This window comes from Strix aluco, chromosome Z, assembly GCF_031877795.1.
Source record: "Strix aluco isolate bStrAlu1 chromosome Z, bStrAlu1.hap1, whole genome shotgun sequence".
Classification (NCBI taxonomy): Eukaryota; Metazoa; Chordata; class Aves; order Strigiformes; family Strigidae; genus Strix; species Strix aluco.
Window position 1 is genome coordinate 28,048,467 of NC_133971.1, and position 14,991 is coordinate 28,063,457.

Sequence of the window (14,991 nt, forward strand, 5' to 3'; positions counted from 1 at the left end):
TAATATATTCAGGAAGTGCATTACTACAGAAAAACCATACTGAGTTTTTTCATCTATATTCTATGTAATATGGGGAAATAACATAAATTATTATGCTGTAATAATGTCAAGAATACATCCAATGGTTAGCTGAATTTATATTGTGGATGTATCAATATATTTGACATTGCATACACGTTTTAGGCACCTACCTGCAAATATGTCAATCAATGAATTTGAAGCAGCTTATCTCTGCAGTCAGCTAGTAAAAATAACATAAATGAAAAAAGACTGAAGTATTTAAAGCATTTGAATTCAATGAAAAGCAAACAAACCTGAAGAGTTTAGAAGAGCAAGCTCTGATTGTGTATCTTCACGTAGTACCAGAGTGCTCCATAGTACCTACCACATAAGCAAGATGTCTAGATCACAAAGATCTTCTCTGCTCTGGTTATAATATACGACAGAAACAGAAAAGGTAACTAGTGGTAGGAGGGTCTGAAGCTAAGCTAGTAAGATTACATGGTATCTCAGAAAAGTATTCTTAGTACACATGGTGGAATAAACGGTGTTTGTGTTCTTAATTTAACCAAATAGAGTTTATAATTGTTACTGTACTAATAAAGAGGCAGTGCAAAGGCTTGGAAACAAGTTATGAAAGATAGTAAATAAAATAATGAAAGATATTAGTCTGGACAGATTTTTTTAGCTGTCTAGGTAAGAAGCAGCTATTTCAAATATTGTGAGCGGTAAAACAATTTGGTTATACAGGTACTTAATTAGGATTGCACATTAAAAATCAGAATGGCAGTATGAGCAGGATGGGGCAGTGAATGGTTTGCATTTGGGCAGCAGTCATGCTGTGTGAAAAAGAATTCTTACTTTTGATTCTTCACAACATTCATATATATATATATACACACACACACGCACACTAGTGCTTACTAATGGCAGCCACCAGCTTGAATGGCTGAAAGACAGACATGAACTTCACAGTGTCCTTACCACCTTGATAAAACTCTTAAAGCCTTGGTGCTTATGAAGATGTGCAGACTTGTATTAGTAATGATTTAGAGGGCCTCTTGTCTCCACACACATCAAGTAACATCCTGTTATTTCTGCCAAATTTGAAATTAAGATACTGAGGTTTGGGCTTTTTTGAAAGAAAAGTAGCCAAGATGCCTACGGTTCTTAATTAGACAAACTAAACTCTGAGTTACTACATTGGGCAATTATTTGCCCAACAACCACCTGTTAAACACTGCCATTTTATGGACTGAGAAAGTTGCACAGATGAGTGAATGCTTGCAACAAGTGAGACCTGTGGTCTAAGGTTCTAGTTTCCATCTGGTTTTGGCCCAAAGATGACAACAGTTTTGGTGTGTAAGGCCTTCAATAAGGAGGGTGGGCATAAGCAAAACTACATTAGCTACATCTTCCTATGGCAGAGTACTGGAGACAGCGATGCAACTATCTTACCCCCTTAAGCTAAGGTATGTAAATGAAGAAAATGAATACTTTAATTCTTACTTTGTCATGGGATTCACCTGTTCTTCCAAAGTATTTTGAAAGCTAGAAGGAAAAGGTGCACATACTTACACGCCGGGGGTTATTTTGGACATGGTTCCAAAATGTTTATTTGAACATGTACATTTCAAAATGAAAAATTTTATGCAAGACTATGACCATCAGTGTGTTAAGGAGAAAAAAAAAAACCCCAACCACATTAGATGACTCAATTTCTTTTTGAGATAAGGATTAAGTTAAAGGAATACACTGAAAGATGTCTTGTGTCAAGATGCGGTTCTGGGAAGAAAAATACCACCTTACAATTCAGTTGTAAAACAGTTTCCCCCTTTTTTTTTTTTTCTTAGCAGTTCTTAGTTTTAAAGCAAATCCCTTTTTTAATGCTCTCATTCACTATGTTTGAGTTTTTGAACTACAGACCCCTTCACAGTTTCTGCATCTGTAAGTCACAGAATCCCAACAAGACAACATGAATGTAAAGCTGAAAGATAGCTTGAGAAAACTGCAAATTAAATATGTCCTACATGTAAGGACATTCCTTAACATTTCAAGGTAAAAGGATTGGCAAATTAACATTGCTTCTCATTGTGTACAGTACTTAATCAGAAAACCAACACTCTATTTGGCATTTGTATTAAGCAGTGGGGGTGCAGAGAGAAATAATGGAAAATTTAAGAATATTTGTATCAGTTATAGTAATACTGCAGTAGTTACACATCCAAATTAACCTGTATGCTGTAAACACAAGGGAAGACTAAGTTCCCCTGTATATTTAATAGAGGAAATTTATGGGTATCAATTTTGCCAAGGGGCAATAAGGGAAAAATGGGTAAAGCTGCCAGCAAATCGGTTTGACATGTTTTATTTCTATATTTTAAATATAAATTAAGATTTGGCAAATATGATTTACACCTAAACCTACAAAATAAATACCTCAATTTCTACTTTTATGATTCAAATGAAAGTCTGGCAAAAAAGAATTGGTGTCACAAAAACTTCCTGAAAAACTGCAATTGAAAAATAATTCCTTATATGCCACTTAGACATATATGCATTAATGTATGTACAGCATAATTGTAAATATTTTCCTTAAAAAGCAGACTGATTATTGGAAACAACCTTTTTAAGTCTACGAGTATTCAGATTAATATTTGGGTGTGTTTTGGGACATTTCAGATATATACTGCTCATTTTATGCAAAACATGGGTAAATGCCTCCAAAAGAAATGCACTTTACATATTAATACTTTACATAAACAGTATGCTTCACTGTGAGTCATTCTGGGATAAGAAAAGCTACCAACATCTACTCTGTGAGCAATTAACATAAATTATTTTAGATGCACAATATACCTACTGAAATGCTTTTTCATTCAAGTACATCTTTAAATTAGATTTTTTTTTTTTAAAAGAAATAGCATGACCTATGGTGAAAGTAATCCTTCACACTGTTGAAATCTGTTCACAAACTTCATCGTAAGATTAATTTCACTTGTTCAAGGTGCTAGTACTTACTCTACTCATCTGGTTTGTATATAGGGGTACTAATTAACCTCAGACTCAAAATTAAGAGGTCACAGCTTAAGATCAGGCTCTAAGCTGATAGTAGGAGACTTGAACAAAACATCTGACAGCAGGATATTCTATCATAGGTACCCCACAAAGGAAGAGGATTGGTGGGGGCTATTTGGAAAAAACAAAACAAAACAAAACAAACTACCAGAACTTCTTCCCATCTCCTCCCGCACAGCCACTGGTGTGCTCAGCCAACAGGAACTGATCTCTCTGATAATCAACTTGGTTGCTACATACCTACACTGCTGTCAACTGCTGTTCCATAGCTTCTCCTCTTTCTGGAGGCAGAAATTGAAGTCCTTTGTTAGGCAGACTTTCAGCTGAGTATGCAGCAATTAATTTCTACTATAAATTTTATTATAGTAAGTAGTTACATCATAACAATGCATTTTATTGAATTTATTCATTACACTATTGAAACTATCCATGCTACATGTATGTAATTGTCTAAGTTGTCTACATGCTATTGACCAACTGTTAAATACTGGAAGTAAACATATAAAGTGTTCAAATCAGCATGGGTGGATTTTGTCTGGGGAGCTACTACTTTTAGTTTCCTATTTAAAGACTCCTATATCAGGACGTTATATAAATGGGAGGACAGACCTTTAAACAGTTTGTATTATCATGGTCCTATAAAAGCTACATAAAATTAGACTAAGACCACTGCAAGTTTTGTTCAAGGTCTTGAATAATTTTAATTTATTTCTAGTTTACTCCCTTTTTAAAATCATATCATTGATAGCACAAGCAATGAGAACAATTTTTTTCCCCCCCCACCTTTCCCATTTGGTCACACTTGGCAAGCATCAGCTGTTTCAAACAAAAATACAGTCAGTGTACCATTTCTCAGTTATCACCCAACAGGCATTAGTTTCATTCATGTAAACCTCCTATTTCTACACTGATCTGCCCTCAAGCAGCATGAAACATCTAAAGCTAACAGACCTTAACAGTTATCCGAAGAACATTTTCTTTCAGGTAAAATGAAAATCCTTATTCAAGAGACTCCAGAACTTACATGTGTGAACCAGAAGAGTGCACTACTGGGTCAGGAAAAACAAACTGACATGAAATTTTAATCTTTCATTAAAAATTGGAATGCAACATCTATATTTAAATGATTTTATTAACATAGTCAAGCAGTGATTAACATTCACATCTATTATGTCACATCATACAAATGTAAATACAAAATTACTACAGTACAATATATATTCTCTGCATGATCCAAAATATTTGGTGGCCCCAAAAACTCTTTAAAATTCAGCAGCTTATCAAAAATTAAACCATATTCTATTTAAAATGAAGTTCTGTTAGCACAGAGCAGACTTCAAGAAATATCACTCAATTTAGTACAGTTTGAGAGGTTGCAGGAGGATATGTTTTTGAAGGAAACATTCCAACATTGTGGCAGATATAGAAACTTCAGATTTAAAGCTTTCAAGCAAAACTCACACAACCTAAGTTGTCAGCAGAAAGATCCAGTCATCTTTCATTTTAAACTATTTTGTATACTGCATCCAATTTAAAATTTTAGAAGTGTTTAGTATTACTAAGTCAGACAATGTACAACATAACTACCTATCTCTTCCCATGAAAAAAGATACTACAGTGGATATTTCAACAGCCAAATGAACCTGCTTATACCAATCTTTTTTTCTAATCGCTGTCCTCGCAAAAAACACCCAGGCCTTCTCAATTTTGTTGCCCTCCCAAAGTAAGGAAATAGATATCTAAGGTGAAAGTAGCACAACAGAACCAGCTTACAGAAAAATGACACTATACTGTAAGTGCTGAATTTTTCAAGATGTGGATTTGGCTTACTTAACACCACACAGGAATTAATCTGAAAGAGCCATTTTAAATTTCCCTCATGTAAGTACATTCAAGTGAATAAGTATCCTTGTTATTTTACCAGAATATCCAAGGTAAGCAACAAGAGTGCTTGCCTCAGTTTCCCATTTAAAATAATAATCTAAAACTGGCTTGCTCCACGTATCAAGTGCATCCATCATCCAATGCATCCAACCATCAAGTACAACCACCAAGTGCAAAGTGGCAGACAAAAACCAGTTTCTATTGGAGAAGAATACCTAAAATATTGATGGATGCAAGTCATTCTGGAAAATGCATAGGTGAGTGAAATACACAGCTACTGATCAAGCTTTATTTATTCAAGATGAGGTTACTGGAAATACTTATGTAATATAAAAAAAGTATGCAAACTACATCAGCATCTATCTGATATTAACTGCAGGATGTTTTGCCATTTCACTGTAGAGCTTAACCTTTATCTAAGATAAAAAGTTACTCTTTAGACCCTATATAGAAGCTTTATGCATCTATCATCCTCATAAAAGAGATAGTATTGAAGCAGTTAGTGTTAAGTTGCAACTTCTTTCCTTGACAAAATCTGAAACAAACAATTTCCAATATAACGTTGCATTTAAAGCATTTTTCAATAAATATTTCAGTTGTTTGAATATGGATGCATTCTCCTCAAGGGAAGAATGTTTTTGCACCTTATCTGTTAATACATTCAATATGAATAAAACAGGTGAAGCAAAAGTCATTATTGTCCCACAGTAGAAGGTTAATTTAGAGTAAGCTTAAGACAGAAGAGCTGCCTAAATGAAATACATAAACTGATAGAACTAAGACACATTTGTATTAGCATCTGTTCTAAACAAAAAGGGTACAAGAGTATTCACCTGAGATAAAGCTAGTATTTGAGTATTTCTAAGTAGCAATGAGTTTCGCTTGAGGAAAGCCACTTGAAGTTTTAAAATATACTTTTTACTATTATACAATATATGCAGTTTAAGTAATTAAGATTGATGCTAGCACAAAAGTCCTAACAAAAAAAAAAATCACAGTGTGTATCAATATTGTTAATTACAAAATTTATGCTACTTCATAACTTTTAAAAATTATAATGATTATAAATTTTAAACCCATTCTTCTAAAAGTGATCTTTTGAGTATAAGCTTTAAGGAGCAATAAACTAAAGCATAAGAATTAGCTTATTACAATTTAAATATATACATATTTCACTGATTTAGAAAATAATCATGCTTTGGAAAAAATTTACAAAATTGATTATTTTTGCTTGCAGTGGTTAAAATAATGAATTACTCTAATCTTTTTGCCTAAATGAAACAAGCTGTTTCCCAAATGTGTAATGAAAAAAATTTAGTATTGAACTTCACTCAAGACTAATTTAACAGCAATTTAGAACTGCCAAAAAGATGCATTTATAAGGATTTTAAATACGCTTTCTGTTACCAACTTAGGTTGATCAGCAGCTTTTGTTCACTCTCAGAATCCTTCAAAAAGGGAAACTCAAAATGGGAAAAAGGCATATATAAAAACAGTAAACACCGACCTCCTGAGGTTCCTACAACAAAAATATTCAAGTAGAAAATCTACACCATTACTTAGCAGCGGCTATTTCTGTAGTTTAGCACACTAACAGCACTTTATTCAGTGTGTAAGGAGCAAATGAAGTAAGCCGTGCTTTTAGCATGCCAAGAGGCAGAAACACTGGAATGTAACAAAGACAAACTCACAATTCTACCAGTATAAACATTCAGTCAACATTCAAGAACTGTCAAGACTACACCACAAGAATTAAGATGCTTTTTATATATCCCATGATGCAATAATGGAATTATAGATGTTAATGGTGATTCAGAACTTTTCTTACCTCACATTATACCCTAATTGGCTTCTGCAAATCTCTGCACTACATTATGCATCAAGAATATGGTTTATTTGCTTTAAAATATACCATGAGAAAACTTACTGACAGAAAGACTGTTTTGTCAATACTGTTTATTTCTGCCTTATTTTATTTATTTTCCTTGCTGTTATACCAGATCAGTTCACATCTGTACAAATACCTATTAAAATACGTATGTACAAAAGTGGCATCCTAAGCTAATCCAAGGTGAGGTGGAATGGTTTTATTTGGATAAAGGGGCTTTCTGAAATTTAAGTTAATAGTTAAACTCAGATTCTAGCTGCTATGCTACAGTATTATTTGGGTAGGTTTTCTATTCTACAAATCTTTTAATGTTGTTTCTCTGAAACTCTCCCCTAATGTTTAAACATTCTCAAAATTAAAGCAAGTTTGGGTCTAAAGTAGTATCCCACCTTGCAAAATTTTAAAGGTTTAGGTTTTTTTCCCCTTCCAGAATTTGGTTTTAAAGTGTTTTTAGTTATTATTACTAATTTACCCCAGAGTTATTAGTTAAGGAGGAATTTTGTATTTGCTACCAAAGCAATGTAATTTGAAAGTAAGTTATCGCATGCAATTTTGACCGAATTGAATAAACGCTATGTACTAGCATTACTGAATGTATTTCATCCAGTACACGTCCAAACTGTTTTTCAGGCATAATCCATTAAAATTTGCAAAGCCAAAAAAAAGGGGGTGGAGGGCATGTAAAACATGCATTCTACCATGCATAAGAAAAATCAAAACTCTTTAAACAGCATTTATAAGTTCACACTCACACAGCTCAAACTTCAGTGCAATGGCTAAATCATTCAACAGTCAGAGAACAGAACCATGCAGAGAAGAGCAAGTTCTTAAAAAGAACTCAACCAAACAAAAATCCCCAAAACTGTTATCCAGTATCCATTCTGCAATGCAAAGGTGAGAAACTAAATCTACAAAAAGGCTGTTATGGCTTAATTTTGTTTTGCAGATTAATTATGCAGCACTTGAAAAATGGAAAGGTGTGGCTTCTCCTCTGACCAGCAGAGTTAAAAATCTCTCCATTTTCCTTTATCATCATGGGATACTCTTTAGGCAATCTAAATTATTAAAGACTTGCCACTTTCAGATGGACACAAGATCAAGTGTACCAGTTAGGATTTCACATTCACAGTACATAAGAAAATACACATGAAAGGAAAAGTAAAGGGTTAACTTAACAAGGATTTATTCACAGGAATACATGTAAGTAGAGAAAAAAAACACAACAGAAAAGCTAAACAAATGAAATGAAGAGGATCCAAACCAACTTTCAGTCTGTAGCTTTAAACTTGCACCCTTGTGCATTTAACTACATCACAAAGGGCCACCAACATGCGCCGATACAGTGTAGATACCCTGCATTACATCCATTAACTTAAACATCTCTTTAAGATCATGCTTTGAACAAAAAGAAAGCGTAGAAGGTAATATGTTGAGTGGGAATAAACACAAATATAGCAATCATGTCATCAACTTCTACAATTGTCTTTACGTGCCAACTAACATTTATGCAGCCTTTAACGGGTCTTACCATGTAACTCATTTTTAGAGATTCTGATAAAATCACTAGTATATAACCATGCAGAAAGCACATCACACTGACAGCACAGAGGCAAATATTTTGCACAGCTATATCAGCTTTCCACATTGTGCAGGTTACACACAATACAATATCAATCTTATTCTTAACAGATCCTAGAAAGGTATTTCAAGGCCTAATTGTTTACTACAGTACTTTATATCTATATTATTAATAAAAATAAGTTCCACAGAATCTTAAAAAGGAATTTTAAATGCAGGGCTATATTGAATTGGTAAACTGCAACACAAAACTGGCGCAACATAGGTAAATGTATACCAATTTCACTCTATGTGATGCAAGCATGCTACTTTCCCACTAATTTAAATGACTTCCGATCACTACGAGCCAGAACGCATGCCTGAAACCTTAAACTGCACGTTAAGAATAATGCCTTACTCTAGAAATTAAATCTAATTAAGTACAATAATCAAATCATATCCACTACTTTAACTCTTTTTTTTAATGTAGAAATTAAGATGTCAATCTTTCCTTTAAAATGTCCCTCCCCTCGCCCCAAAAATGAAAGGAGTGACTCGTTTGGCAGCTTGCAGGTTGCTTCATTTTGTCCAAGTTAACCTTTATTAATTTATGATAGGGTTTCTATATTGTGCACTGCAAGTGCCTGCTCCTAGACACAAGCTTCATTTTAACTGTACTAACTTCATTTGTGTAGTTCTTCATTAACATGCAAATACTCAGGAATCCCATCAAGCAGGATGAAATAATGTAGAAAACCCTTACTTAAAAAAACATAAAAGAAAAAAGAAAGCCTTTTACTGTTTGTGACCCCCATTCTTAGGTTTCCTTTATTGTGCGCAAAGTAGTTTTCCTCTTTACGTATCCCTATGGTTCAATTAAATGGTTCTTATTTTGGTACAATTCCCCACAATATTCCAGAATGTGCTGTTTTGTGACTAGATTCTTTTGATTCTTTTTTGGTTTTTGTTTTGGTTTTTTTGTGTTTTGTTTTTTTTTTTTTCCTTTTTTTTTTTTCTTCTTCACATCCAGTGCAGAGTTGTAATAGGAGACAGATTTCCACCCACAAAGGCTCCAGATGTTAAAACATTTCCCAACATCGACTTAATACAGTGACGGCAACACCTCCCTCCCGCCCCTCCCAGTAGGGTTGGGATTGTACTGTATTCCCTACTGGTTTACCCTTCCCCCCAGTAAAGGGTAACATTTTCCCTGGGTGCAGAGGCTCCCTCATAGTCTCCCAGACTGAAGGACCTGTAAAAGAAAAAGATAAGGGTATAATTAAATCTTACCTTGAACCTTAACTGACAGATCTGTGCATAAACAAAGAGGGTTTTTTTGCCTTTTTTAAGCAGTAGGTGCCAGTCTTTAACTTAAAAACTAATTTATGCCTAGATTTTCCCTTTAAAGTCTGTAAAGAAAAGAGCTCGTTTATATCAGGTAAATTATTATTCATGAAACAACTATGTATGCTTTAAACATACTGACAGTTCCACTAGAGTGGCTAAGCTTAGATTTAAGATAAAGGCAGTCCTATCTATTCTAACAAGCTTTTCTATTTTTAGCATAAAATTATGATACAGTTATGACATTGAGAAAGAATACTAAACTTACTGCTGCTGACCTAACAACTTCACTTTTAGGTGGATTAAATAAGATAGCCATAGTGTCTTCTCAGTTCAAATTGAGAATAATGGTGAATTTTATCACTTTATATTCCTCTTCATTAGAAGCAGAAAACACCCTTCCGTCAGAACTAAAAGGCCCTCATTGATAAACATGTAAATGTTTGAAACTGGTTTCTTTTTAATCCACTGTTCAGTTCAAACATGTAATTCAAACAGGATTTTGAAAAAGCTTAGACTGACTTTTTAAGTAGTTGTCCATTCAACAATAAAACAGAATGGCATAATTCACTCCCATAGTTTTGGTACAAAAATTCTACAGCAAGTATCAAATTTATATAAAGACTCAATGAATAGGGTAGTATAATAATCTCTTCACAGTGACACATTACTTCACACATGGGAAATTTGCTTTATACAGTGTGGACAGGTGGCAGACGAAGCAAGGTGGTATAACAATGTTTATATAACAAATTCTAGAATGCGCTATCACTGTTCTTTGCTTAAGTTGAATCATTCTCCACACAGAACTGCAACAATTCTGAATGGGTGCACAAAATGCAACATGGCAATAATAAACATATTGGCCTCCCCAAAACATCACATCTACAGTTACAGTAGAGTTACGTATTAGCATAACATCCTTTATTCAGTGCAAAGATGTGGTTAGGAGTATATTGGACTTATGGCTAAAGTGTGTTAACAAACTTACTTTTTTAACCTAGAGAAATATTCCTGCTTAGACCACATCTGCCATCTACAAGCCTGTGTCTTTAGTATGATGGCTTGAGGATCATATTTATCACGTTGCTTATTAAACTTGAATCGGCACTTTGTTATCCCTACACTTCCAACCTTATCTTGACACACTACTGTGCATATTAAACACTCACTTTTTCCTTCTTTCTCTCTCTCTCTGTAAAAATAAAATAACAGAGTCAGACAACTGCTTTTGCTACAGCTACCATCATTTAGATATACTATCATACCTTTTTTTTCCCTTTCTTATAGGAAGGAAAGATACCTCATCCAGCATACATAAAAAGTTCTAGTCTGATGAATGAATTGTTTCATATAATGCAAACAGGGAGGAAGTCTGTTATACAGCTCTGTTTAGCAAGGAAGATTTGTGTGCTTACCTCTAATTATGGGATTGCAGCTACAGTGCACGAGGTTAAACTCCATAGTAAGCTGCAAGGCGCTCTTTTAAGGGAAGGGGAAACTGGTCAGAGAAACGCCTCCAATTCTCATCCCCAACTTGATTTTTAAATCCATGAAGAATCTGCAAACGAGAGGGGGGAAGTCAAGATAATCACTAAACACAGGATACATTATTTACTACCAACATTTGCAGTAAGCCACAAACTGCTGGACTGTACCATCTGTCCATTTGAATTCTCCAATACTGAAATGCTACTAAGAAACAAAGGAAGTCTAGTAACGTCTTTCTCAACTGAAATTTTTTTCTTTTAAGGGTGACGTACAGAATATACACAAATTAGTGTGTGTATACGTATCTATTTTTAATGAGTAAGGTGACTTACAACCTAGAGTTAGTCCATTTCAGAATGCTAAACGTTTTATCAATTGACACAGTTTATATATGTTAAGATTACCATATTCACATTTCTTTTTAAAAATGCATTAATATGCTGTGAGAAGGATGAGCCAAAGCTGCAGCCAGCATTTGACAGAATGAATACCTGTCAGTTTCTAGCACAAATAACTCTAGTGCTAAAAACCAAACCAAAAAAAAAGAAAGTAACACTGGGCAATCCATTTTTTTCCCATTGTTCCTGAAAGGCATAGTTATTGTTGGAAAAAACATCTGACTGGACTACAGCAATCATGTATTCATGAGGAACTAATCTAAAAACCATGCATGACATCACTTGAAGAAAGCTTTGTCTCCTTTCTTGTGTGGCAAAGAGCACAAAAGAATAAGTTTTAAAAGGCAAGGATGTCCTTATGCCAAGTGACCAAGAACCATTTGTCCAGTTTGAATGCATTAGATTCCACATGGATAACTTGGAAATAATCTGAAAAAGAGGAGCCTAACTTACTGAAGCAAGTATTCAAATGCTGAAGGACCAGTGCAGAAACATGCACTGAGACTGCCCTGGACAATCATCAGACAGCATCCTGGACTTTCTTTTAAGCTTGAAAGTATTTGCTGTTTCCTTCTGCTGATGCAAGACTAATCACAGCCGTGCATTTTCTGGATGTGATGTTCCTTTGAAGGAGACCGGTTATCTGAGAAGCTAACGAGGACAGTAAGATTTCTGTCTTTGCTCTTAAAGATGGGATAATAAAGTTCTAGCTTCTGTTCTGATGCTCACTCATGGCATTACTTGAAGAAAAAGTGCCAATACTGATCCATGATCGTAGTAAGTACTTAGGAATATGCTCAATTTTTACTTTGAGAGGAGTTATCACGAACTTTTGACACACATCCTTCCTAAAAACAGAGACTTCACTTTACAACTTATGAGGGGAGCCACACTACTGAACAGTATAACAGCATCTGTTCATGAAACTGAAACGTTTTATTTTCTTTTTTTTTAATCTAACACACTAGTGCCAAACAATACATCCCATTCTGGGTGGGTTTTCCGTGCTTATTTTACACAAGGCAAACAGTCCTTTCCCTTAAATTCTATTGACCCTTTGTCTAGGGATGTATTATTTGGTATAACTGTATGTTAGTTTCTTGCTCATCCAAGAGGGATTTTGAGGAAGATTAAGCAATCCCGAAAATTTATTTTCAGCAGGAGTCAGAGAAAAAGATCAGGATACCACTGGAATATTTTTCATTTGCAATTTTCTAGATACTTCTCCAAAATAAAGTAGGCATCTTTGTGGAAAAACAGCTAGAATTTTTTTTCTAGAAAAACAGCTTAAAATGTGGTATAAAGACCCTGTTCTTCCAAATGCAGGCCACACATAGTAGGCTGGACATTATGGAAAGCTCTTTGAGGATGATCATCCCTTCAAATAAGATCTCAAGTGAATTTTTCAACACTGTTAAAAGAGTTTGGAATAACACAAATGCATATAAGAAAATGTAAGTTTAAAAATGTCAGGATTTTTATGTTGTTTTGTCTGAAAATTTATGACCCTGCAAAGAAGCCTCCACGACCACAAATACATTAAGTGCTAACAGTGGAAATAGAAAGCAAGGAAAAAAACCCAGAGGGTGCAAAGCAACCATCATTAGTGTTATATTAGAAACCTTACCTTACAGAACATGTCTCGGAGATCATCTTTTGGGCTAATCCACGATGCAACGGCATCACAAAAAAAAATAAAGTCCTATAAGATTAAACAATCACACAGGTTAGAAACCTCAATTTATAGGTCTGAAAACAATGCCTGATGTTCATTCTATGAAATGATCCTATTTCGCAACTGCTCTTATTTTTATGTATTTATTTGCCAGTTAATTCAGACAGTAATGTTAAGTTATTGTATGCCTAAGTGTCCAGAAATAGAAATAGCTGAGTGTAGGAATAGCTTTGTTTCATCAGGTTTTTGATTAAATAAAACCAGAGTTTAAAAGTAACCAACTCTCTCCTCCCACACCACACTTGCCTAACGTTAATTCTTCTAGTACACATGCCAAGCTCAAGGACCAATCACCTTAATAACAACCAACAAACTCAAGACCACAGTTGCAACACTCACTCTCTCATGCATTTCCAGCTAGGGAAAAAAAAGCTCTTGTATTTCTTTAAGCAGAGCCAGAATTTTTTTCTGAGACACACAGAAGGCTTATCATACAGGTTCAAAACTAAAGGCACCCCAAAACCCCCATATTTTGTCCATCTGCTGTGATGCATACCTTCTACTACACCATTAAAACACCAGTCTTTAATCATTAAGTTGATATTGCATGTGTTTTTGGGTAGGAACAGAGGATAACAACTACAGCAAAGGTGAGCTGGAATAATGAAAAGCATCCTTAATTATCCCCTCCCCTTAAACTATGTGAAAGAACAAATAGACAGCAGAAGAGGGAAATGCTAAGTATAGAATAAGGCATAAGTGAAATGATCTGACAATTTCAAAACAAGGTCAAGGCTCAATTCTTGTGTTTCAGGAAGAGTAATTCCAGACAGAGGAGAAGGAAAAAATCACCTTCATTTTTCTCTCAGAAAATATTACATTGGTACAGCTTCACTTTGGAGGTGTGGAGACTAAAGAGCAAATCCTACTCTATTCTTCAGATATACCATTTATTTTAAAGAGATGCATGGTCCTTGTCACATTGACTATTTAAGCAATATACCCAAAGTTGAAACAGAATTTTCCCTACCCAAGTTTTAAGAATGAAGGGGTGGTTACTGTTTTTGTTCTGTTTCTTGTTTTAAAAGCCTAGGTTACATTTGGAAAACAGGTTTAAGTATGTCAGCTTTTGCCTTATACCTTCATACAGATCCTGACCACAATCTGACAGAAGTATCAAAATAGTTATTTTAATCAAAGTTCATTATTTACACATACTTTGCAAGTAAAAGACAAAACCTGAATTTATCAATACTTTTCTCCTTTCCTTCACTAGGTGATAATTATTGAAGCATCATGATACACATCATTTGCAATGTAAACATTTTGGCCTCCTTGACCTCAAAGTAAAGCTACATGATGTAATGTAGGGAATCATGTTAAGCTAAACTTTTTCATATACATATACATAAACTTTTTCATATACAGCTTTCACTAAATTTCACATGAGTAAACAAAAGAAGTTAAAATCTATTCACATATCTTACTTGGACTACTCCACTGGGGTTGACCGAGATCATGGTACATATCCCACGGAACGCTGAATCCTTTTCCTCATTGTCTCTTATGTTTCGCAGAGAGGTGCACCTAGCAAGTTGGGAGAGCAAAACTTAGCTATTACTTTTTCTTCAATCAAGTCAGAACTAGATGGCAGTATTTGATGGAATAAGTCACAC

General features: G+C 34.6%; 1 protein-coding gene across 3 annotated transcripts in view; it reads right to left on the reverse strand.

Annotated features, from left to right (window-relative positions):
* Positions 1-4,192: 4,192 nt before the first annotated feature.
* Positions 4,193-14,991, reverse strand: part of TNPO1 (transportin 1) — a 62,353-nt gene continuing 51,554 nt past the window's right edge. Inside the window, exons 22-26 of one of the 3 annotated variants that reach the window (XR_012621768.1) lie at positions 14,803-14,902; positions 13,268-13,342; positions 11,170-11,312; positions 10,924-10,946; positions 4,193-9,659 (exon numbers count right to left, since the gene is read on the reverse strand). Coding sequence is in view for 1 of the 3 variants with exons in the window: in XM_074813466.1 (XP_074669567.1) it covers positions 11,205-11,312; positions 13,268-13,342; positions 14,803-14,902 (283 nt within the window). In the remaining 2 variants the exon portion in view is untranslated. Of the gene's footprint in view, positions 9,660-10,923; positions 10,947-11,169; positions 11,313-13,267; positions 13,343-14,802; positions 14,903-14,991 lie in introns of those variants that run through there. The other 2 variants (XM_074813466.1, XR_012621769.1) reach the window with 2 other exon arrangements.